General features: G+C 34.2%; 1 protein-coding gene and 1 long non-coding RNA gene across 11 annotated transcripts in view; one reads left to right on the plus strand and one right to left on the minus strand.

Annotated features, from left to right (window-relative positions):
* The window catches only part of LOC658234 (tripartite motif-containing protein 2), a 37,101-nt gene extending 31,947 nt beyond the window's left edge, over positions 1–5,154 (plus strand). For all 10 annotated transcript variants that reach the window (XM_008200381.3, XM_008200382.3, XM_008200384.3 and 7 more), the window contains 2 exons: positions 623–1,703; positions 4,424–5,154. In XM_008200381.3, the coding sequence (XP_008198603.2) occupies positions 623–1,703; positions 4,424–4,665 (1,323 nt within the window). In that variant the 3' untranslated portion in view covers positions 4,666–5,154. The remainder of the gene's footprint in view (positions 1–622; positions 1,704–4,423) is intronic.
* Positions 5,155–7,132: 1,978 nt separating this feature from the next.
* Positions 7,133–8,491, minus strand: LOC135265365 (uncharacterized). Its single transcript, XR_010332997.1, has 2 exons — positions 8,320–8,491; positions 7,133–7,730 (listed from the first exon to the last, which is right to left on the minus strand). It is a non-coding gene; the product is annotated as an uncharacterized LOC135265365 (long non-coding RNA).
* Between the last annotated feature and the right edge of the window lie 18,120 nt (positions 8,492–26,611).

Raw genomic sequence — 26,611 nt, forward strand, 5'->3', positions numbered from 1 at the left:
TTCGGCAAGTACGATACATCGTCACCAGATGGTGTTTAGTTAATTTTATTCGCGAATATTGTTTTTTCTCAAATTGAACAAAGGGAATAATAGTGAGGATGTGCAGAGTTAAAACAAGTTTTTTTATTATTAGATCAATGCTGTTTGTATATTTTTATTTATTAAAGTCGAATAATAAAATTGATGCGAGAAAAAGGACAATCTATTATTTAACCTAAAATTAATAAAAAATTAAGTATTTTTAAGTGCGCAAAGTATGGGATTTGCCCGTTCAGTTTTTTTATAAAAAATAATCCTTATGTTTTTGTTAAATCCAGTTCTTTTTTTCCATTTTAACACTTGTTTGAGATACCGGATATGGCAAGTTTTGCATTTTGTTTTAATTTTTAAAAACAAATCTATGATGCCTGGTCTGTATTATGTTTCCTATATTGGAACTATAGTCTGCATAATAACATTAATAATTAATAACTATAGGTACTCTTACACTTACAATTCTATAAATTCCCATCAATTTTTTTAGATGAATTATTATAAATTTACTTTTGGTTTGCGCCTCGTTTTGTACTATGATCATCTAGAAGAAATAGTTTCGAAACTTTATAGTTTTTTTCTACTGTAGGTGGAACAGGAATGCCAAGGCCTCCAATACCAAGTAGAAGTCCGCAACATAACCCAACGCATCGAAAGCCTCACCGAGAAACTCGACGCCGCTTCAAACTTAGGCGAACCGCGCGAAAACGCTTTCCTCTCATGCGATTTCACTCAAAACAACTCTCTTGAAATAATCCAAGAACAACTAAACATCCTAGGCCGCGTTCGCACCAGCACCACCTTCCCGAGCCTCTGTTCGGCCACAGTAGAGGGCGATATAATCGCAGGTATCGAAAGTAGCATCACACTCAACACCGTTGACTACCACGGCAATCAACGCAAAACTGGTGGAGACCCGATCGAGGCCGAACTGCTCCCGGTCACACCCGAACAAAACATAAACTCCGTCCCGTTGGAAGTGATAGATAATGAAGACGGCACTTATATGATAAAGTTTAGAGCGCCTAAATCGGGACGATATGGTGTTAGAATTTCGATTTTTGAGCGCTCGATCAAAGATAGTCCGTTGTTTTTCGACGTTTCGGAACATAACAACCCCGTCATGGCTTACGGTTGCCATGGGAGCGGTAAAGATGAGTTCATACAGCCGGTGGCTGTTGTGGTCGACGAGACGGATCAGAGTGTTTACGTTCTGGATACGGGCAATTCGCGAATCAAAGTTTTGAACGAAAATCTTGAGTTTGTCAAACACATTACGAACGAGGGATTGCTTGGTCGGAGCTGTACCGGGATAACATTATCAAGCAATGGTTTGATCGTTGTCAATTGGAGGAATAAGAGTATTACGGAGATGTCCAAAGATGGGGAGACTATTAAGACCTTTACCTATAATGCGTTCCAGGAGCCAATTGATGTGGCGGTTGATAAAAATTACGGGCATATTTTGGTTGCTGATAATGGGATGAATTGTGTGTTTGTATTTGACGCAGATGGGAAGATTTTGTTTCAAGTGGGAAAGAAGGGAACGTTTTGTCAAATTTCCTCGGTTACTGTTGGGCCCAATAGTGAGATTCTTGTCGCTGATTATAGGATTCAAGTGTTTTCGGCGAAAGGAGATTTTATGGAAGTGATAAGGGACGAGGGGAAAGGTATTTATATGTTTTTTTTATTTTGCCTATTTTAACTTTTTTGGCGGAAGTATAGAAAAAAAAGTTTTTGTCCCGAAGAGTCGGTTGCCGAGAAAACTTTAAAATCTTTGATAAAAATGTATTAATTATGAACTTCTTTATTTTATTTTGCAGTTACGGAGAAACTGAGAGAAAATTTATGTTTCTTCGAGAAGTTCGTCTGTAACATATTTGACAAAACGATTGGTGTCAAAGAAACTTTAATATACTCGACGGTTTTGAAGATACCAAGAATGTTTCTTTTCTGATTTTTTAATTCTACTATTGCGGTGAAATTTAGAAATAATACTGATCTTTTTTAAGAAAAAATTAATTTAAATTTTTTTTAAGAATCAACTGTTTCAAGAAAACCCGAATTGTTTTCACTTTTAAAGATACTGAAGAAGGTTTATTTTTTTGTGAAAATCTTAGTTTTACTTATTTTATGAATTTTGACGAAATTGTGAAACAAAATTTTTGTTTTTTGGGCAATACTTATGTAAAATGTTCCGAAGAATCGATTGGTGTCGAAAAATTTGAATGGTTTTGACCGTTTTGGAGATACCGAGAATGTTTTGTGAAAGTTTTTTCTAACATCACGATTGTGGCGAAACTTTGAGACACAATTGATATTTTTGAGCAGTTCGTTTCTAAATTGTTCCAACTGGATTTGAGAAAATTTTAATCTTTGTGACAGTTTTAGAAATATACAAATTTTTAAAGTTTTGCTTCTTATTGCTTAATTGTTTATTATTTTCTGAGGAAATGATTAGCTTTGCAAAAGAAAACTAGAAGATCCTTCACAGTTTTAAAGATATCGTCATTTATTTGTTTTTAGATTTCATTTTTCTTATTAAACTGCGACATAATTAAATTGAGATTTTTAGAGAAATTTAAAATGCTCCAAAGAATCGAACAACGTTGAAAAAAACACAAAATTCTTCACAGTTTTTAAGATTTTAACGGATCTTTGTACTGTTTTTAATGCATTTTTTTGTTAATTTTGGAAAAACTGGGACAAAATTGATATAAGCAATTTGATATCTACATGTGTAAAATATTCAAAAAACTGATTGGTTTCGAGAAAATCAGAAAATTTTTGACTGTTATATCGTCGTATATCATTGATATGGTAATTTGTCTATTTTGACGAAATTATAAAACAATAAATTATTAAATTTTTTTAGAGAAAACCTGAAAATACCTTAAATTGAAGGTTAACGAATGTATGTTTCTACTATTTTGTGAAAACAACAGATTCGAAGATATTGATGAATGTTAATATTTTGTAAAAAATTTTATATTTTTTTATTTTATGAATTTTGATAATTTGAAACAAAATTGACATATTTGAGCAATACATAATATGTAACATATTACTAAGAATGGAACGGCGGTGAAAAAACTACAAATTCAACGGTAGTTTCGAAGTTATCGTTGAATCTTTTTTTTTGAAAATTATATTTGCGAATTTTGCAAAAACTCTAAAACAAAATTTGTATTTTTTGATGCTTCGAAGAATCAATTGACATCGTGAAAACTTTAAATTCCTTAACAGTTTTGTGAAACTGTGATAAAAATTGATAAAATGTGATAAAATGTTTTGAGGAGTTGATTGGCGTCGAGAAAATAACAATTTTCTTTCTAGTACCACTTACCTTTGATATCGTATTTATATTATTATGAAAACTATGAAATCAAATTAATGACTTTTCAACAGTAGTTTTCTTAATTGCTCCGCAGAATTGCTTATCGTCAAGAAAACTTCAAACTCCTTGATTATTTTGGAAGATAATGATGAATTTTTATATTTTTAGAATGGTACATGATGTCGAGAAAACCACAAATTCCTAAACATATGAAAGTGAATTAATTTTATTTGTAGATATCGACGAGTGTTTACGTTTTTTGAAAATTTTAGCTTTCTGTTTTTCTTAAGTTCGGCGAAACGATAGGAACAAAATTGGTGTTAACTTGTGGGATCTTGGAACATTTTACATAAAACTTTTCTTAGTTTAGTTATTGGTCAGACCATAAAAAAACAAAGTTTTTGACCAATACGTAATCTTAAATACGTTATACAGTTTTGTAGGTATTGAACGAATATTTTTTAGTAAAATTTAAGTTTTCTTATTAAATAGAGTCCTGCAAGTTTTTAAAGCTATCTGTACGTAAAATGTACCGGAGGATCGAATGGAAATCATTGACAGTTGAAGATCTATAGTCTAATATTAATACATTTTCGATACATTTTGCAAAATTTTTTTCTTGTTTTGTCAAATTAAAATGTATATTTCTTGATACATAGGTATTTTAAACGTTTTGAAGAATCGATTGACGTCGAGAAAACCAAAGAGTTCTTAATGGTTTTGAAGATGTCGACGATTGTTTATATATATTTTTTGTATATTTGAGTTTTTATTTTTGTTAAATCTCTGAGCTACTCATATGTAAAATGTTTTCAAGAATGGATTGGCCTTAAGAAAAACAAAATTTTTGATAGTTTTAATTTTCTTAATTTTGTCAGTTTCGGTGTGAAATTGACAAAATTTATATTCATTTATCTAAAACGTTGAGAAGAATTGATTGACGTGGAAAAAACACAAAACCTTTAACCGTTGCGAAGATAAATAACCAATATTTAAATTGAAAGAAGTTTGGGAACAAATCGACAATTTGAAAAAATGCTGCTTTTTTTACAGGCAAAGGACGTTACGGAGGCGTCGCCATCGATTCCGAAGGTCGTATTTTGACGAGTCGATCCGAACAAAAGGGTAAAAACTACGTTCAAGTTTTGAGTCTCACAGACACTAACATCAACAATCACATTGATTCGCACGAGAGCAAATTAAAAAGGCCCAGCGGTGTGGCGGTCACTGCAGGCAATCATGTCATAGTCGTAGATTTAGGGAATAACTGTATTAAAAAATATCGATATTGGTGAAAATTTTACCATCATTATACTCTCTCTATTTTTTGACTGCAGTTTGCAGATCTCAGTAGTCACGGATTTGAACACATTTTGTATTTTGTTCCGTGTTGACAGGTCAGTCATTGCTTATCGCCACTAACTTATCTTTAAGCGAAGTGTATTCAAACGTTGCAGCGTTCGATTAGTTTGTTAGTTGCTTCAATTTTTTTTTCTACTTTTATGATAAACCTGAGGAGCGAGTTGAAGAAGGAAAATGTTACTGGTTGTTATAAAGTGATGAATTTTTACGCTGTTTTGCTGAAGCCGTGCACGAACTTGCAGACTTAATAAATTGTCTGTGCTTATAATGGTTTCACCCAGTTTTTGTACTTAAATTAAAAGTAATATTTTAATTTTTTGTACTGTTTTTGGAAGTATACTTTTGTTTTCTAGTCATTCATTGCGCATATTTTTATACTGTGTAGTACAATTATTTTGTACACAATAAATTTCTTGATACATCGTCTTGTTTGTGTATTTAAACCAATTCTTAACCATGTCGAAGATTCAAAGCAGGTAAGTCACGAAATAACTATGATTTCTTTAGTTGCGAAATAGTTATTTACCTAAAGAGTTTGGAAAACTTTGCAGCACTCCGTACGCTCGTGATCTAAACGAATTGGTCATGTGAGAAATTGCTTCCAAATAAGTTACACATGGTTATTCAGGGTGCTCAAAATCTGGGTCGCCCTCGGCTCGAGCCAGAGATATGTTGTCTTTCTCACACTTAGGTCATTTAAAAGAGGCAGGAAACTTTCGCAAGCGCAACTACGTCACCTACCCAAAATATATCAGTGATTCTCAATATGTTCACATAATGCAACAAGCGCAGACAACATGTAAATTTTATTTACAAAAAATATTTACAAATCTACAGACTGATCCAGAAATACTGAGTCTGTTGGCAACACATTTGAAAGTATTTGTGCTCGTAATTTGCAACACTGTAACCGAATTCGATTTCTCTTGACAATTATTTGACGTACAACCCCACAAGAATGTTAAATTGTTGTTAACTGGAAGCGTACTCGATTGGTATCCTTAAAAATTTAAGTCCAGTGTTGCCAACAGACTCAGTATTTCTGGATCAGTCTGTATTTACAATTTAATTTATATTTCAATCTCACTTTCACTAGCTGCATCGTTAAATTCGTTGAAGTCATTTATCACTATCACTATCATTATCTGAATTCACGTTAATTATAATTTCTTTTTGAACCTGGTCAAGACACATTTATTTTTTTTATAACTTCCTCTATTAGTTTGTCGTAATGGTCGACTGTGTTGCTCCAAACTTCTGGTGTAACTTGATTTAAAGCACTTTGCCACATTTGTAAAATAGATTCATCAATTCATCATTCATCGTAAAAAAATAACTAACCATTTTCACCTCAACGATATTAAATATTAATATTATTATATCATATTATTAAATGTCCCTAGCCATTATAAAGTAAAAAACACCGCAGGATGGGAAAGTCGGTCTGAAATAGCTATCTAAACGCTATGAGTACAACAAAAGTCTTACTTAACGCCTAAACAACTTCCCAAATTTTTAAGAGAATAAGATACAATTCTGTTAATAAATTGTTTACATTAAAAAGTCTTTGGGATTTAAAAGACACTTTTAAATTGAAATTCATAATTAACATGTATATGTTTGGTGATAATAGTAAACATTTTGTTTATAGAGTTGACCAGGCAAATAAACAAAAGACATATTAATTTATTTAACAACAATAAACATAACAAATAACGAAGTGGCATCCCATAGTTTGGGAACGACTGGTAGATCCTCCCATTTTCCGCTACGCTTGACGGTTTGTATTTTGATTCACTCATTCGCATAGTAACAACAAAGACAAAATTAGTAGCAGATGAGAATGTATTATTTGATACATGTATACGACATTCGGCCAACATTTATAATTGCGTCGTCATTTTTGACTGGTGAGCTGAATTTGTGCACCAAATACGCGCCAAAATGCTTGCAAATTCGTTGAGTGGAATTTTAAAAACGTAACCAGATTTAATTTCAGTCTGCGCATGAGCGGACTTTCACTAGCGCCCTCTCCCGAGAGCTGTCATACTGTGCAACAAAGATAGTTAAATTCACAGCTTCCTTGATTAGTGAAGGGAGGTACCCTTTACACGGCTTGTCGCATTGAACCATAGAATAGGAGAGAGGAAGAAGCGAATCTCTCTGTCTACTCCTCGTTTTTTCGCGAAAGCGCTACCTAACCCTGAGAGAACGAACTAATTCGATAACAGCGGGAAATTCAAACAGGACATTTTATTTATTTTCCAAATTTAAAGAATTATAAATGTTAAATGTTTCTGTACTTATGCACTGTTACGAGATATTTTAATAAAAAAGCATCTGTAACAGTTGCAATAGCACAAAAACATTTAACATCGCTTAATAAAATGAAACAAAGTCTTTCCAATAAAAATTTATTAAAAAAATAATAACGTGCTGGAATGTATAAGCAAAATTAATTTAACTCGAATTGTTCTTCATAAACATACTCAGATGTAATAATATATGTAAATACATTGTCTAAATATACACAATGATCCAGAGAAACTGAGTATGTTGGCATCAGATTAAATTATTGAATTGTTACCTGAAAGTGTACACTATTGGTATCCTTTAAAATTTAAATTCAGATTGCTAACAGACACAGTATTTCGGGATGAGTCTGTATAAATACATCAGTTTTGTTGGTTTGATTACTTGTCTACAGACTGTTCAGAAAAGCAAAAAAATATCAAAATTTTGCTTCTAACCTTTGACAATAGTCCAATTTTTAAGTCCCTAAGGCTAAATTTTAACAACTATTTTTCGAAATTTATTCGTGGTTATAAGGTTTACGGACGTTTGTAAAAGCGGCCCTAACACGTACTTTAACAGTTTTGTAATATAGATATTTTTATTTGGGGCGTTAATTACATTTCAATAATAATTGAAATCACAAGTCAGGAAGTTCTTTCGTCAGGCCGTTCCAGCGGATAGACCAACCAGCTCAGACTTCATTCTGTAATGAAGTAAAAAGGGTTGTTGAGTATTTATGTCAACAACTACAAGACTTAACATTAAAGGTAAATTAACATTAACTCAAGAATAACTCTTAAGAACCATGTATAGCCAGATCTCTCACACTGAACTGTACAAATCGTGCAATGGTCAGCCCGCTAAACCCCACCTGGTTAGCCTCCACGCCGACCTGATCTTGCAGCTCCTTCAATACTCAATCGTGCAATAGGGTGGAATCCACCATCCCTTGATTAGTATTGGATAACCTCCACCAGATTGTGCAATAGGTCAACTTTACAGTCTCCCTAATCCTGGTCTTCGGATGGCAGTCACTACCCTGACTCCATCCGGGACACACCTCATAACATTACAACCAGATCGTGCAATAGATTGGAATCCACCAATCTGACCCTGGCCTAATGATAACTCAACTCTACCAGATTGTGCAATAGGGGTTGGACGTAACCATCCCTAATCCTGGTTTATGACAACACGTGATCGGAGTTCATGATACATGGCATTGTACGCGTTCTAGTTTTTACTACATTACTAATTATTGACTACAAATACTCTGTGAGAACCACACTCACCAAATTTACGCCTTCGTTCTGCTTTTGTCAGGATTGAAGTTCATATAATTTGTTTATTATAATTTTTATATAGTTACGCACAAACTAATGTGATTCACAAACACAAACACATCATTGGTTAATAAATTTAGTACATGAAATCATGAATCTTAATTTAACAAATTATTTTTATTACAGTTTGATGTCAAAGTTCTTAATAAGTTGTGAAATTTTTTAAAAGTAATCTCGATTGCATCATAGTTATTAGTAAATTACTCAAACACAAGAGAATTACAAGTGTGCTAAAATTATTTTAAGTAAAAAACCACATATCTGATAAACATAACTATAACTGGAAGTTAACTGATTAAAACTACCATTTAAATTTATAATAATAGTAGGCTTTAATATTGATTAACTTGTATGATACTTGTAGAATACGTTTTTTCGCTTAGTTTCTAAATTAAGCAATCACAAAAAGGACAAACCTTGTTTTTTTAACAGGCATAGGCGTTATAACATTGTGTAAAACAACATAAAAGATTAATAAGACATAGAGGGACATGGCGAATTTGAAAACCTTGAACCATAGCAAGTCCTAAACTCCCTGCTTTCACAAAATACTGGCTTCGCAACTACAATAAATTTATTTATTATTATGATATATTAATTACTGCACATTACATTTAACCCCTCTTCATGGGATTTTCAATTACATCCCAAGAACCGTTATCATCTCCAAGGACGGTCTTCATCTCCTAAACATCAAGAAATTTCCTTATTAGAGAAGTTTGTGTGATTCTTCTTGGTGTAATATGATTATATTAATCTCTAGAAATTTGCCCTAAATTGATTCATCCTTCATTAAAAAACTGTAATTCACACTATACACTAGATTCAAATAAAAGATCCATATAAAAGTAGAGATGTTTGATCACAAAAACATCCAAAAAATCACGTTAAATCATTTTCTGAGATCTTTAAAACACATTAAAACAAAATGTCGCCAAAAACCGCACCGACAGCAAAATAATCGTCTGTTTATAAATTAAAAAGAGAAGTGTGCGCACGTCAATTATTTTTAAGTGAACCTCCTTTACTTTTAGCAAAATATGTGACAGATTCCTTTAAATTTACAGAGTTCTTTGCAGCTGGCACGACCTCTAAGCTGGAATGCACGAACTATTTTAGCCGTTTCCCCCCTTTGCCCCACCCCTCCCAGTGAACACATAAATTGTATACACTTTCAGGAGCAACAAAAAAAGTGTTTTTTGACAGTTTACTTTATTGTAGCGATTTGTGTGAAGACAGCTCCCCAAACCAGCTCCTCGAATTTCCGAAGAGACCCGAACATGAAACCACTTTCACACTAGCAAAATAAGTTTCAGTTTGCGTAAATGTATGTTTGGTCGCCAGCTTTAAAACAGTTTAATAAAGTAAAAATCCGAAAAAACACTAAACACCCTCTTAAAAATGACATTTTAAGAAAGTCACTATGCTAATAGCGAAAAACTCAATTATTTACCACAAATTGCTTTTTAATTTTTCCCACTTTTTCACCTAATTTCAATATTTATAGCTCCGCAAATGCATTATTGCAGTTTTCGCCCCATTTCACCCCAAAATCGGTTTTGTCACACAATGCCCTTTTGACCACCAATTCAACAATTAAAAAGACGTTTTTTAAAAAGAAAATTATGGCCTTATAGTTGTCGGAACAATGTTAAAAAAATTTATCTTGTCCAGCTCCGCAAATGCACTATTGCAGTTTTCGCCCCATTTCACCCCGAAATCGGTTTTGTCACACAATGCCCTTTTGACCACCAATTTAACAATAAAAAAGACGTTTTTTAAAAAGAAAATTATGGCCTTTTAGTTGTCGGAACAATGTTAAAAAAATTTATCTTGTCCAGCTCCGCAAATGCACTATTGCAGTTTTCGCCCCATTTCACCCCGAAATCGGTTTTGTCACACAATGCCCTTTTGACCACCAATCAACGATAAAAAAGACGTTTTTTAAAATAAAATTATGACCTTTTAGTTGTCGGAACAATGTTAAAAAAATTTATCTTGTCCAGCTCCGCAAATGCACTATTGCAGTTTTCGCCCCATTTCACCCCGAAATCGGTTTTGTCACACAATGCCCTTTTGACCACCAATCAACGATAAAATAGTAATTTTTGTATTAAGTGCGCGAAATGAGTGTTTTTTTAATGGCGCCTGAGAATGTTATTTTAGTCGAGACCGCCAGGTCGAGACCTAAAAGACATTCGAAGGCGCCATTAAAACATGAATTTCGCCACGAAATACAAACAACGTTTTTTCTACAGCCTCCAGATGAAGAAAAAAGTAACAGAAATTAGTTGGAACAAAATGATCTGAAAAATCGAGTTGCCTGCACAGTTAAAAAATATTATTTTTTCACTGTGAAACCGTGAAAAAATAATATTTTTTCACAGTGAAAAAACGTCAAACTTCGCGCATAGGTAACCATGCATAAATGTCACGATTTTTTGACGGCTGTAGAAAAAAGACGTTTTTTAAAATAAAATTATGACCTTTTAGTTGTCGGAACAATGTTAAAAAAATTTAGCTTGTCCAGCTCCGCAAATGCACTATTGCAGTTTTCGCCCCATTTCACCCCGAAATCGGTTTTGTCACACAATGCCCTTTTGACCACCAATTCAACAATAAAAAAGACGTTTTTTAAAAAGAAAATTATGGCCTTTTAGTTGTCGGAACAATGTTAAAAAAATTTATCTTGTCCAGCTCCGCAAATGCATTATCGCAGTTTTCGCCCCATTTTTTATTTCACAGAATTGTTTGATAGTTGATAGCGATCGTCAGGATGGACCCATATGCCACGATACATAAAAAAATATATCCGAAATTGAATTAAAATAGGAAATAAATCAGGCTGAATTACCGGACCTGCTAACAGATTATCATTTATACTCAATTTATTAGAGCTTTACATGAACAGTCACAGTCAACTTTGTTCATTGTTTTCATTAATTACACAACTGTGTGATAAGTGAAAAGAATTTTCGGTAGAATCGTTTACTACGAGTTCCATATGTCCCAATTTTAAATAATTTTTCATGAACGAAATGTACGTACCCCTCATTTAGTTTATGATCCCTAGCTCTCCTTTTCTCCACCGACAACAAACGGTTTAAAGCTATTTTGCGCATCAGGCGGCGTTTGCTTAAAAGGACCATAAACCATAAACCATTAACCGCCCATCTGGGAATCTCCCATGTGTTTTGTTAAAATGTTTTTCACAAGAATTCTGTGAAGGGTGTCCAGTAAATTATCATTTATTGCATCTTTATTTTCTATATTTCCCAAAATCGGACAATATTATCACCAAAACAGGCGAGTTATGATAACAGGCGTGCATAAATTGGGCACTATTGAATCCCCAAATACCGGGCACCCTCTCTTTACCTGTTCGAGTCCTAGAAATTCGGCACCGCATCTTATCAGGTCAAAACGAATTATTACCTGATCACCCCTTTTCGGACATCACAGAAAAAATAGACGAAAAAGACAACTTTACCAAAAAAATTTATTAAAGGTGTGCACTTTCTAAAAACAAGTTATTTTGTTTTCTTGTAATACAAATTTACGTAGTTTGTGCCATTCTGATACTTACTTACTTACTTAGATGGTACTTGAACTTCCGCAGTGGATAACAACACATTTCAGCTGAAAACCAAATTACACTGACAGAATATTTTTAGTGGATGCAGCATTCTATACATTAATTTCATGGGTATTGTCTACTGAAGTATTATCAAAGAGCAGGAGAGTATGATGCTGTTTTATGCAATGTTTACAGCTCGATACGTTTACATATTTTATACAAATGATTTTGGTTTAAGCAATTAGTCCACCAGTTCAAAGCTTTTATCTTTAAAAAATCGGGGCAACTCTACAAATTATGTGACTTTGAACAAAGAGGACATGACATTGATTGTCTGTTATTAGTTTGACTTCGGGAACAACCGCTAAATCAAAGATCTATTTTATATGGTTATTTATTATCATGCGTTTATTTTCATATCGTCGCTTTAACAATTTTATAGCAATGGGGTGTTGGTGTTCTCAGTTCTTAGCGATTTAGTCGTCTTAGGGTCATCGGTCAAGCACTCTTGGAGGTAGTGTAATTTTTGTACATCGCTCAACCCGGTGTTAGAATTAATTAAACAATTGTACGCATGGCTCTAAAGGAAGACCAAATGAAAACAAGTCAACTAACTAAATAAACAAACAAAAAGTCAATCAAGGGATTCGTCTCGAAGGACCACTTTATGTATTGTAATTGTGGATGGCAGTGGCCGTACTTATGTTATGTGGCGGGTTTTTGAGTTTTTCAGTTTGTATTTATTTTTCTATTTTGAGTTCCAAAAAGGCCTGAGCAGTTTTCCCACTACAGAGCGAATAAATTTATTTGAACGTAGGATTTCCGGCTATGTTGCGGAAACAGTTATGTTCAGGAATAGGAATGCAGTTAATTGAAGACATTGTTAATTTTTAAATAAAAGAGTATAATGTATAAAAGAAAATATCTAAGGTTACAAGTGAACAAAGTGACAATTTAGTTAATACTTTCAATCGGTGATGAACAGAAGCATTTAAATAAACTGATTCAAAAAGGTCATACACAGGGATTTGAAGTATTATACAGAATAATTGAATTTAAGGTTAAACAATAATTACAGCTTTAAATGATTAGAAAAACTTTACAAGATACAGGTAAAGAAATCTGAACAAAAGTTTTGATTTAATCATTGTGTTGATTCTGCATGGATTAACATTTGTTACAAAGTTATGGTAATTATTTAACAAATAAAATGAAACAATTAATTAAAGTTTTACTGGAGGAGAGTGGTATCAGTAGTGTCACAATTTTCGGTAATCTCTTGAGAATAGTCAAAGGTTAAAATAGGTTAAAAAGAGCACAAACCATAATTTCAATTAATCATCAAGGCGGCTTGAAATCACGTAATTTAGATAAGATGTTCGAAAAACGTCTCAATCTTTACACGGTTTATTTTCTTACAAAGTTTGAGTTCATCCCGGTCATTTGTCTAATAAATCTTAAAGTTATTAGTTGGTGATTGATCTTCTTTCATAATTGTATGTTAATAGCCGAAATAATAGGTAATTAATCATTTTGTTGAAACAATCGGATTTAAGAAAAATAACACTTAAAGCTCATTTTCCAAGAGGAACTGGTAGAACCAATTTCACAAGTCTCAACACCCAGAAGTAAAACTTCACCTGAATATGTGGGTATTAAAATCGAGGCGGGCGCCGCTGACCCTAGTGGTCCTCCAGCCCTACCGTCACCTCCCTGACGATTGAGTTCTGGTCGAGGATTTTCACCTTCACGATGATGGTCGTCATCATCGTGAATCGAAGGTTGTGAATCGGACATTTCGTCTTTGTGAATGAACGCAACCCTACCGGATTAATATATTTTTTTTTGAAGTCAATTTGTTTTGCAAACTCATAATTTTCTAAATTTCGCAGTAATTTTATTTGTTTTCGCGATCCAAGAATTTTATGTTATTGTGTCCGTTTGGATACGGCACCTACAAAGGGACGGATGCATTAGATTGTTTTATCTTAATTACAATGATGGATTCGTTACGAGTTCAGCTGTAAAATTCCGTATTTTTCAGCCGTTTTTGATTTGATTTAAATGTAAATATCGTAACGCGAACTTTATAAACTTTTTTTTTTCGCTTTAACCTGTGGACTATAGAATTATTTGAAATTTTCACAATTTTTATCCTCCAGAAAATTATTTTAGTGTCTGATGTAAATATTTCAATAAAAGATAAGGACAATCACGTGACACTACCCTTCCTCCTTCCGACTCTGTGTTCTTCAGTTTTAATTTAGTTCAGTTCCACCAGTCGTTTTAAAAAGAACTAATAATGGGTAAGTACCATCTTATTTTGACTGATAGTGCAGGTGATAGTTTGTGCCTTTTGTTGCATAATATGTTAATATTTATTTTTATTTTTGTTTTTAACTGCTTTTGTAAAAATATTTACTGATTTTATCATTAATTAACTATTTTGTCTCTTTTAGTAGTTTGATTTAATTTTTAAGAATACTTTCCAATTATCTCATATAACTGATTTATTTTGATTCTTATTAGCTTTTCTCTACTTTCAGCTGTCTATGAACCTGGTGGTTTTTGTCGCGATTTCTCGGGGTTAATGGTCCTCGAGCCCCCCACGCTTTCGCTATTATTCGTTGATCGTATACTGATGATGGTTCCGGCCTACGTGGTGGAGGACATGGAGGTGATTTTTGTCACCTTCTCGACCACTCCCCAGCCTTTGGGTCGGCGCTGCTACGTGCGCCGATGGGACTTTATCGTAGCTTGGGACTTGGGCTTAGTCGAGGCATGGGTGGAGGCATGGTACTTCCCCATGTCCATGGCTTTATAGCCAATTTTCAATTTTTATTTTTATTTTTATATTATTAGTTATTATTAATTGTAATTAAATAGAATTTTGTACCAGTTTTCTCGCTTCATTTTCATACCTAATCTGTTACTTTAATTACCTGGATAAATTCAACAGTGTTTCAAAATAAAGCAACTAATAAATTTAATAAATTTCAATTATGTTATTTGGCAAAATTGATAAAAATTTCGACAAGCAAGTGATAACGTATTAATACAATGTTTCCAAATTGGTGGTCAAAAGGGCATTGTGTGACAAAACCGATTTCGGGGTGAAATGGGGCGAAAACTGCAATAGTGCATTTGCGGAGCTGGACAAGATAAATTTTTTTAACATTGTTCCGACAACTAAAAGGCCATAATTTTCTTTTTAAAAAACGTCTTTTTTATTGTTGAATTGGTGGTCAAAAGGGCATTGTGTGACAAAACCGATTTCGGGGTGAAATGGGGCGAAAACTGCAATAGTGCATTTGCGGAGCTGGACAAGATAAATTTTTTTAACATTGTTCCGACAACTAAAAGGCCATAATTTTCTTTTTAAAAAACGTCTTTTTTATTGTTGAATTGGTGGTCAAAAGGGCATTGTGTGACAAAACCGATTTCGGGGTGAAATGGGGCGAAAACTGCAATAGTGCATTTGCGGAGCTGGACAAGCTAAATTTTTTTAACATTGTTTCGACAACTAAAAGACCATAATTTTCTTTTTAAAAAACGTCTTTTTTATTGTTGAATTGGTGGTCAAAAGGGCATTGTGTGACAAAACCGATTTCGGGGTGAAATGGGGCGAAAACTGCAATAGTGCATTTGCGGAGCTGGACAAGCTAAATTTTTTTAACATTGTTCCGACAACTAAAAGGCCATAATTTTCTTTTTAAAAAACGTCTTTTTTATTGTTGAATTGGTGGTCAAAAGGGCATTGTGTGACAAAACCGATTTCGGGGTGAAATGGGGCGAAAACTGCAATAGTGCATTTGCGGAGCTGGACAAGATAAATTTTTTTAACATTGTTCCGACAACTAAAAGGCCATAATTTTCTTTTTAAAAAACGTCTTTTTTATTGTTGAATTGGTGGTCAAAAGGGCATTGTGTGACAAAACCGATTTCGGGGTGAAATGGGGCGAAAACTGCAATAGTGCATTTGCGGAGCTGGACAAGATAAATTTTTTTAACATTGTTCCGACAACTAAAAGGCCATAATTTTCTTTTTAAAAAACGTCTTTTTTATTGTTGAATTGGTGGTCAAAAGGGCATTGTGTGACAAAACCGATTTCGGGGTGAAATGGGGCGAAAACTGCAATAGTGCATTTGCGGAGCTGGACAAGATAAATTTTTTTAACATTGTTCCGACAACTAAAAGGCCATAATTTTCTTTTTAAAAAACGTCTTTTTTATTGTTGAATTGGTGGTCAAAAGGGCATTGTGTGACAAAACCGATTTCGGGGTGAAATGGGGCGAAAACTGCAATAGTGCATTTGCGGAGCTGGACAAGATAAATTTTTTTAACATTGTTCCGACAACTAAAAGGCCATAATTTTCTTTTTAAAAAACGTCTTTTTTATTGTTGAATTGGTGGTCAAAAGGGCATTGTGTGACAAAACCGATTTCGGGGTGAAATGGGACGAAAACTGCAATAGTGCATTTGCGGAGCTGGAGAAGCTAAATTTTTTTAACATTGTTCCGACAACTAAAAGGCCATAATTTTCTTTTTAAAAAACGTCTTTTTTATTGTTGAATTGGTGGTCAAAAGGGCATTGTGTGACAAAACCGATTTCGGGGTGAAATGGGGCGAAAACTGCAATAGTGCATTTGCGGAGCTGGAGAAGCTAAATTTTTTTAACATTGTTCCGACAACTAAAAGGCCATAATTTTCTTTTTAAAAAACGTCTTTTTTATTGTTGAATTGGTGGTCAAAAGGGCATTGTGTGACAAAACCGATTTCGGGGTGAAATGGGACGAAAACTGCAATAGTGCATTTGCGGAGCTGGAGAAGCTAAATTTTTTTAACATTGTTCCGACAACTAAAAGGCCATAATTTTCTTTTTAAAAAACGTCTTTTTTATTGTTGAATTGGTGGTCAAAAGGGCATTGTGTGACAAAACCGATTTCGGGGTGAAATGGGGCGAAAACTGCAATAGTGCATTTGCGGAGCTGGAGAAGCTAAATTTTTTTAACATTGTTCCGACAACTAAAAGGCCATAATTTTCTTTTTAAAAAACGTCTTTTTTATTGTTGAATTGGTGGTCAAAAGGGCATTGTGTGACAAAACCGATTTCGGGGTGAAATGGGACGAAAACTGCAATAGTGCATTTGCGGAGCTGGAGAAGCTAAATTTTTTTAACATTGTTCCGACAACTAAAAGGCCATAATTTTCTTTTTAAAAAACGTCTTTTTTATTGTTGAATTGGTGGTCAAAAGGGCATTGTGTGACAAAACCGATTTCGGGGTGAAATGGGACGAAAACTGCAATAGTGCATTTGCGGAGCTGGAGAAGCTAAATTTTTTTAACATTGTTCCGACAACTAAAAGGCCATAATTTTCTTTTTAAAAAACGTCTTTTTTATTGTTGAATTGGTGGTCAAAAGGGCATTGTGTGACAAAACCGATTTCGGGGTGAAATGGGACGAAAACTGCAATAGTGCATTTGCGGAGCTGGAGAAGCTAAATTTTTTTAACATTGTTCCGACAACTAAAAGGCCATAATTTTCTTTTTAAAAAACGTCTTTTTTATTGTTGAATTGGTGGTCAAAAGGGCATTGTGTGACAAAACCGATTTCGGGGTGAAATGGGACGAAAACTGCAATAGTGCATTTGCGGAGCTGGACAAGCTAAATTTTTTTAACATTGTTCCGACAACTAAAAGGCCATAATTTTCTTTTTAAAAAACGTCTTTTTTATTGTTGAATTGGTGGTCAAAAGGGCATTGTGTGACAAAACCGATTTCGGGGTGAAATGGGGCGAAAACTGCAATAGTGCATTTGCGGAGCTGGACAAGATAAATTTTTTTAACATTGTTCCGACAACTAAAAGGCCATAATTTTCTTTTTAAAAAACGTCTTTTTTATTGTTGAATTGGTGGTCAAAAGGGCATTGTGTGACAAAACCGATTTCGGGGTGAAATGGGACGAAAACTGCAATAGTGCATTTGCGGAGCTGGAGAAGCTAAATTTTTTTAACATTGTTCCGACAACTAAAAGGCCATAATTTTCTTTTTAAAAAACGTCTTTTTTATTGTTGAATTGGTGGTCAAAAGGGCATTGTGTGACAAAACCGATTTCGGGGTGAAATGGGACGAAAACTGCAATAGTGCATTTGCGGAACTGGAGAAGCTAAATTTTTTTAACATTGTTCCGACAACTAAAAGGCCATAATTTTCTTTTTAAAAAACGTCTTTTTTATTGTTGAATTGGTGGTCAAAAGGGCATTGTGTGACAAAACCGATTTCGGGGTGAAATGGGACGAAAACTGCAATAGTGCATTTGCGGAGCTGGAGAAGCTAAATTTTTTTAACATTGTTCCGACAACTAAAAGGCCATAATTTTCTTTTTAAAAAACGTCTTTTTTATTGTTGAATTGGTGGTCAAAAGGGCATTGTGTGACAAAACCGATTTCGGGGTGAAATGGGGCGAAAACTGCAATAGTGCATTTGCGAAGCTGGACAAGATAAATTTTTTTAACATTGTTCCGACAACTAAAAGGCCATAATTTTCTTTTTAAAAACGTCTTTTTTATTGTTGAATTGGTGGTCAAAAGGGCATTGTGTGACAAAACCGATTTCGGGGTGAAATGGGACGAAAACTGCAATAGTGCATTTGCGGAGCTGGAGAAGCTAAATTTTTTTAACATTGTTCCGACAACTAAAAGGCCATAATTTTCTTTTTAAAAAACGTCTTTTTTATTGTTGAATTGGTGGTGAAAAGGGCATTGTGTGACAAAACCGATTTCTGGGTGAAATGGGACGAAAACTGCAATAGTGCATTTGCGAAGCTGGACAAGATAAATTTTTTTAACATTGTTCCGACAACTAAAAGGCCATAATTTTCTTTTTAAAAAACGTCTTTTTTATTGTTGAATTGGTGGTCAAAAGGGCATTGTGTGACAAAACCGATTTCGGGGTGAAATGGGGCGAAAACTGCAATAGTGCATTTGCGAAGCTGGACAAGATAAATTTTTTTAACATTGTTCCGACAACTAAAAGGCCATAATTTTCTTTTTAAAAACGTCTTTTTTATTGTTGAATTGGTGGTCAAAAGGGCATTGTGTGACAAAACCGATTTCGGGGTGAAATGGGACGAAAACTGCAATAGTGCATTTGCGGAGCTGGAGAAGCTAAATTTTTTTAACATTGTTCCGACAACTAAAAGGCCATAATTTTCTTTTTAAAAAACGTCTTTTTTATTGTTGAATTGGTGGTGAAAAGGGCATTGTGTGACAAAACCGATTTCGGGGTGAAATGGGACGAAAACTGCAATAGTGCATTTGCGGAGCTGGAGAAGCTAAATTTTTTTAACATTGTTCCGACAACTAAAAGGCCATAATTTTCTTTTTAAAAAACGTCTTTTTTATTGTTGAATTGGTGGTCAAAAGGGCATTGTGTGACAAAACCGATTTCGGGGTGAAATGGGACGAAAACTGCAATAGTGCATTTGCGGAGCTGGAGAAGCTAAATTTTTTAACATTGTTCCGACAACTAAAAGGCCATAATTTTCTTTTTAAAAAACGTCTTTTTTATTGTTGAATTGGTGGTCAAAAGGGCATTGTGTGACAAAACCGATTTCGGGGTGAAATGGGACGAAAACTGCAATAGTGCATTTGCGGAGCTGGAGAAGCTAAATTTTTTTAACATTGTTCCGACAACTAAAAGGCCATAATTTTCTTTTTAAAAAACGTCTTTTTTATTGTTGAATTGGTGGTCAAAAGGGCATTGTGTGACAAAACCGATTTCGGGGTGAAATGGGGCGAAAACTGCAATAGTGCATTTGCGAAGCTGGACAAGATAAATTTTTTTAACATTGTTCCGACAACTAAAAGGCCATAATTTTCTTTTTAAAAAACGTCTTTTTTATTGTTGAATTGGTGGTCAAAAGGGCATTGTGTGACAAAACCGATTTCGGGGTGAAATGGGGCGAAAACTGCAATAGTGCATTTGCGAAGCTGGACAAGATAAATTTTTTTAACATTGTTCCGACAACTAAAAGGCCATAATTTTCTTTTTAAAAAACGTCTTTTTTATTGTTGAATTGGTGGTCAAAAGGGCATTGTGTGACAAAACCGATTTCGGGGTGAAATGGGACGAAAACTGCAATAGTGCATTTGCGGAGCTGGAGAAGCTAAATTTTTTTAACATTGTTCCGACAACTAAAAGGCCATAATTTTCTTTTTAAAAAACGTCTTTTTTATTGTTGAATTGGTGGTCAAAAGGGCATTGTGTGACAAAACCGATTTCGGGGTGAAATGGGGCGAAAACTGCAATAGTGCATTTGCGGAGCTGGACAAGATAAATTTTTTTAACATTGTTCCGACAACTAAAAGGCCATAATTTTCTTTTTAAAAAACGTCTTTTTTATTGTTGAATTGGTGGTCAAAAGGGCATTGTGTGACAAAACCGATTTCGGGGTGAAATGGGGCGAAAACTGCAATAGTGCATTTGCGGAGCTGGACAAGCTAAATTTTTTTAACATTGTTCCGACAACTAAAAGGCCATAATTTTCTTTTTAAAAAACGTCTTTTTTATTGTTGAATTGGTGGTCAAAAGGGCATTGTGTGACAAAACCGATTTCGGGGTGAAATGGGGCGAAAACTGCAATAGTGCATTTGCGGAGCTGGACAAGATAAATTTTTTTAACATTGTTCCGACAACTAAAAGGCCATAATTTTCTTTTTAAAAAACGTCTTTTTTATTGTTGAATTGGTGGTCAAAAGGGCATTGTGTGACAAAACCGATTTCGGGGTGAAATGGGGCGAAAACTGCAATAGTGCATTTGCGGAGCTGGACAAGCTAAATTTTTTTAACATTGTTCCGACAACTAAAAGGCCATAATTTTCTTTTTAAAAAACGTCTTTTTTATTGTTGAATTGGTGGTCAAAAGGGCATTGTGTGACAAAACCGATTTCGGGGTGAAATGGGGCGAAAACTGCAATAGTGCATTTGCGGAGCTGGACAAGCTAAATTTTTTTAACATTGTTCCGACAACTAAAAGGCCATAATTTTCTTTTTAAAAAACGTCTTTTTTATTGTTGAATTGGTGGTCAAAAGGGCATTGTGTGACAAAACCGATTTCGGGGTGAAATGGGGCGAAAACTGCAATAGTGCATTTGCGGAGCTGGACAAGCTAAATTTTTTTAACATTGTTCCGACAACTAAAAGGCCATAATTTTCTTTTTAAAAAACGTCTTTTTTATTGTTGAATTGGTGGTCAAAAGGGCATTGTGTGACAAAACCGATTTCGGGGTGAAATGGGGCGAAAACTGCAATAGTGCATTTGCGAAGCTGGACAAGATAAATTTTTTTAACATTGTTCCGACAACTAAAAGGCCATAATTTTCTTTTTAAAAAACGTCTTTTTTATTGTTGAATTGGTGGTCAAAAGGGCATTGTGTGACAAAACCGATTTCGGGGTGAAATGGGACGAAAACTGCAATAGTGCATTTGCGGAGCTGGAGAAGCTAAATTTTTTTAACATTGTTCCGACAACTAAAAGGCCATAATTTTCTTTTTAAAAAACGTCTTTTTTATTGTTGAATTGGTGGTCAAAAGGGCATTGTGTGACAAAACCGATTTCGGGGTGAAATGGGGCGAAAACTGCAATAGTGCATTTGCGGAGCTGGACAAGATAAATTTTTTTAACATTGTTCCGACAACTAAAAGGCCATAATTTTCTTTTTAAAAAACGTCTTTTTTATTGTTGAATTGGTGGTCAAAAGGGCATTGTGTGACAAAACCGATTTCGGGGTGAAATGGGACGAAAACTGCAATAGTGCATTTGCGGAGCTGGAGAAGCTAAATTTTTTTAACATTGTTCCGACAACTAAAAGGCCATAATTTTCTTTTTAAAAAACGTCTTTTTTATTGTTGAATTGGTGGTCAAAAGGGCATTGTGTGACAAAACCGATTTCGGGGTGAAATGGGGCGAAAACTGCAATAGTGCATTTGCGAAGCTGGACAAGATAAATTTTTTTAACATTGTTCCGACAACTAAAAGGCCATAATTTTCTTTTTAAAAAACGTCTTTTTTATTGTTGAATTGGTGGTCAAAAGGGCATTGTGTGACAAAACCGATTTCGGGGTGAAATGGGGCGAAAACTGCAATAGTGCATTTGCGAAGCTGGACAAGATAAATTTTTTTAACATTGTTCCGACAACTAAAAGGCCATAATTTTCTTTTTAAAAAACGTCTTTTTTATTGTTGAATTGGTGGTCAAAAGGGCATTGTGTGACAAAACCGATTTCGGGGTGAAATGGGACGAAAACTGCAATAGTGCATTTGCGGAGCTGGAGAAGCTAAATTTTTTTAACATTGTTCCGACAACTAAAAGGCCATAATTTTCTTTTTAAAAAACGTCTTTTTTATTGTTGAATTGGTGGTCAAAAGGGCATTGTGTGACAAAACCGATTTCGGGGTGAAATGGGACGAAAACTGCAATAGTGCATTTGCGGAGCTGGAGAAGCTAAATTTTTTTAACATTGTTCCGACAACTAAAAGGCCATAATTTTCTTTTTAAAAAACGTCTTTTTTATTGTTGAATTGGTGGTCAAAAGGGCATTGTGTGACAAAACCGATTTCGGGGTGAAATGGGACGAAAACTGCAATAGTGCATTTGCGGAGCTGGAGAATCTAAATTTTTTTAACATTGTTCCGACAACTAAAAGGCCATAATTTTCTTTTTAAAAAACGTCTTTTTTATTGTTGAATTGGTGGTCAAAAGGGCATTGTGTGACAAAACCGATTTCGGGGTGAAATGGGACGAAAACTGCAATAGTGCATTTGCGGAGCTGGAGAAGCTAAATTTTTTTAACATTGTTCCGACAACTAAAAGGCCATAATTTTCTTTTTAAAAAACGTCTTTTTTATTGTTGAATTGGTGGTCAAAAGGGCATTGTGTGACAAAACCGATTTCGGGGTGAAATGGGACGAAAACTGCAATAGTGCATTTGCGGAGCTGGAGAAGCTAAATTTTTTTAACATTGTTCCGACAACTAAAAGGCCATAATTTTCTTTTTAAAAAACGTCTTTTTTATTGTTGAATTGGTGGTCAAAAGGGCATTGTGTGACAAAACCGATTTCGGGGTGAAATGGGACGAAAACTGCAATAGTGCATTTGCGGAGCTGGAGAAGCTAAATTTTTTTAACATTGTTCCGACAACTAAAAGGCCATAATTTTCTTTTTAAAAAACGTCTTTTTTATTGTTGAATTGGTGGTCAAAAGGGCATTGTGTGACAAAACCGATTTCGGGGTGAAATGGGGCGAAAACTGCAATAGTGCATTTGCGGAGCTGGACAAGATAAATTTTTTTAACATTGTTCCGACAACTAAAAGGCCATAATTTTCTTTTTAAAAAACGTCTTTTTTATTGTTGAATTGGTGGTCAAAAGGGCATTGTGTGACAAAACCGATTTTGGGGTGAAATGGGGCGAAAACTGCAATAATGCATTTGCGGAGCTATAAATATTGAAATTAGGTGAAAAAGTGGGAAAAATTAAAAAGCAATTTGTGGTAAATAATTGAGTTTTTCGCTATTAGCATAGTGACTTTCTTAAAATGTCATTTTTAAGAGGGTGTTTAGTGTTTTTTCGGATTTTTACTTTATTAAACTGTTTTAAAGCTGACGACCAAACATACATTTACGCAAACTGAAACTTATTTTGCTAGTGTGAAAGTGGTTTCATGTTCGGGTCTCTTCGGAAATTCGAGGAGCTGGTTTGGGGAGCTGTCTTCACACAAATGGTAGAGAGTTGAAGCGATAAAAGTAAAAATTTGCTACGAAGTTGCCTATCTCAATCTCATCTCTGTACGAATTTTGACGAATATTATTAACGAAACGCTTGTAAGTACGTTGAATGAACCAATCAGAGAAGGGGTACTTAAGGGTCAAATTCGCGTACCACTCGTCACTTGCACATGCTGGCTTCTCCGAAGACCCACTGCGCCTCTCTAGACACTGCGCAAGTCTAGAGAGGCGCAGTGAACACCTTTTACTAAATTGGACAGATGCAGACCGGCTAAAAGTGCAAAATGGTGAAATAAAGCTCAACAGGCATCAAACACGTGTTTGTTGTTAGCATGTGATTTGATCGTTGAATTATGGAAAAGTGGAGAACATTTTCAACACTTCTGTGAAAGTGTGAATAGTGTTGTGTTTGAATGAAGCTGGAGCGAGGATCTTGAGTAAGAAAAACTTTCTTCCGAACCGGTGAGTGGATGCATGTTTTTATTTAACCCTCTACTTTTTGCGGTGTTGTGATAAAACCCTTTTGCGTTAAGAAAAAAAAGATGAAATGTTTTTTGAAATTGAAAGTACCGCGGTAGGATCTGGCTCTTGGGTCTAACTATGAAGACATTTTTGGACTTGAAATTTACACCATTTTTTTGGACTCCTAAAAAGCTTACTCCCTAAAGTTCAACCTCCCACCTTAAATGCAACTTTGGACAATAATAATTGCCACTCAACACATTTACAATTTCTAAATCAAGTTTTGACAAGGTAAAAATTCTAATTCAATATTCTAATTTTGAAAACACCGAATTTTTTAATGGATGTCTCAATATAAAGGTCTAAGGGCTGGTTCATAGAAAGTTCAATTTAAGTTAATTGCGCTGTTTAAAAGTTAGTAACGAGAATGAACGAAATAAATTTAAATAACATATAACCGTAATTCACCAAACGTACCATAAAATACAAACAATTCACAAAATCAAATTTCTGTGATCGTTAATTTAAGCAAGTACCATAGAATAAGAGAGAGGGAGAAGCGAATCTCTCTGTCTACCCCTCGTTTTTACCGAAAGCGTTATCTAGCGGGTAGCAAACGAACTAACTCGACAATAGCGGGAATTTCAAACATGACATTGTATTTATTTTCCATATTATTTTAAGAGATTATTAATGTTAAATGTTTTTGTATCTATGCACTGTTATGAGACATTTTAATAAAAAAATATCTGCAACAGTTGCAATAGCACAAAAACATTTAACATCACTTAGCAAAATGAAACAAAGTCCTTCCCATCAAAAATTTATTAAAACAAAAATAACGGCCTGGATTGTATAGGCAAAGTTAATTCAACTCGTATTGTTCTTCATGAACATACTTATATGTAGTAATGTAAATACAATAATCAAATAAATATAAATCCATCATTCGTTCACAGGTTTTAATGTTTAAACATTTATCAGAATTTTGATAGTCGCGTTACGAAATAAACGTTGAAACCACATTACACTCCAAAAATTGAGAGTTGAGTGGCCTAACGGTCTAGCTAATACGGACTGTTTATAAAAGAGTGTAGGATCCCAGGTGGTTCTGGAATTTGAATTTGCCGCATTAAATTATTTTATGTCTATGAAATTTCTGAAAAGTACCAATTTTTATCTACTCAGACAACCAGTAAAACCAAATTTTTCATATAGTAACATTGCGGCAAAGTTTTAATACCTACTACGATCCTACATTCATTTACAGACAGATTATATAATTTCTAGTTTCAGTGGAAGATCTAATCATTAATAACTATTTTACAATTTTGTCAATCTTATTTAAATAAATAATTTGATAAAATTAACCTTAATCCAAGGCAAGTCTTAAATTCCCTGCTTGCACAAAATACTGGTTTCGCACCTACAGTAAATTTGTTTATTATTATTGTATATTAATTACTGCACATTATGTTTAACTCCTCTTCATGGATTTTTCAATTTCATACCAAGAATCATTATCATATCCAAGCACGGTCGTCATCTTCAATCTGTGTCTCCAACATCTCTGGAAATCTCCAGTAGAGAGGTTTGTGTGATCCTCCTCGATGTTATATTATTATATCAACAACTGGAATTCGCAATTAATTGTTGTACACACGTTTCAATAACATTTACCTTCATTAATCCTACTTTCAATTGAAAACTGTCAACTTCCACTATATACTAGATCAAAATAAAGGACCGAAATAAGAAAAGATGTTTGATCATAAAAACACCCTCAAAATTACGTGAAATTGTTTTTTGATGACTAAAACATTTTTAAACAAAATGTCGCCAAAAACCGCCAACGACAGCAAAATCACAAATCACACACTATAGATGGCTAACTGTAATGTATTTGAACGAAACTGAATGTCAGCGCCCTACAACGTTTGTTTGCAGTACTATAGGGTGAAGGGCGCGAATACTTTAATAAATAAACTTTATTCATTGTCTAAAAACTTTAAATGCAAGTGAAAAGGCTAGTAGAAGAAAACAGAATGAATATATTAAAACAAATGTTTTGCAACAATTGCTTTAAAAATATTCATTCCATTAACTTCAAAAAGCCTTTTGCACTGCACCTGCAAGGTTAGAAATTGTGGAAAAAAAAGACACTTCTGAATATGTATGTATTGTTAAATCAATAAAACTTACATGATAAAACAATAAGTTAAATATTCCGTTTTTTTCTTTTAAGGTACATATTGTGGGCATGAACTTTGATAGGGTCCGTCGCACGTGAAGTTTTATTTTTTAAAAATTCGTTTCTGTTCCCTTTTAAAATCAAATTTATTTGTTTCGCCCAAAAAAATAACATAACTCTAATTTGAAATTCAACAACACTATTGCCCAAAGTAGGATGTATG

This window comes from Tribolium castaneum, chromosome 2 (assembly GCF_031307605.1).
Source record: "Tribolium castaneum strain GA2 chromosome 2, icTriCast1.1, whole genome shotgun sequence".
Classification (NCBI taxonomy): domain Eukaryota; kingdom Metazoa; phylum Arthropoda; class Insecta; order Coleoptera; family Tenebrionidae; genus Tribolium; species Tribolium castaneum.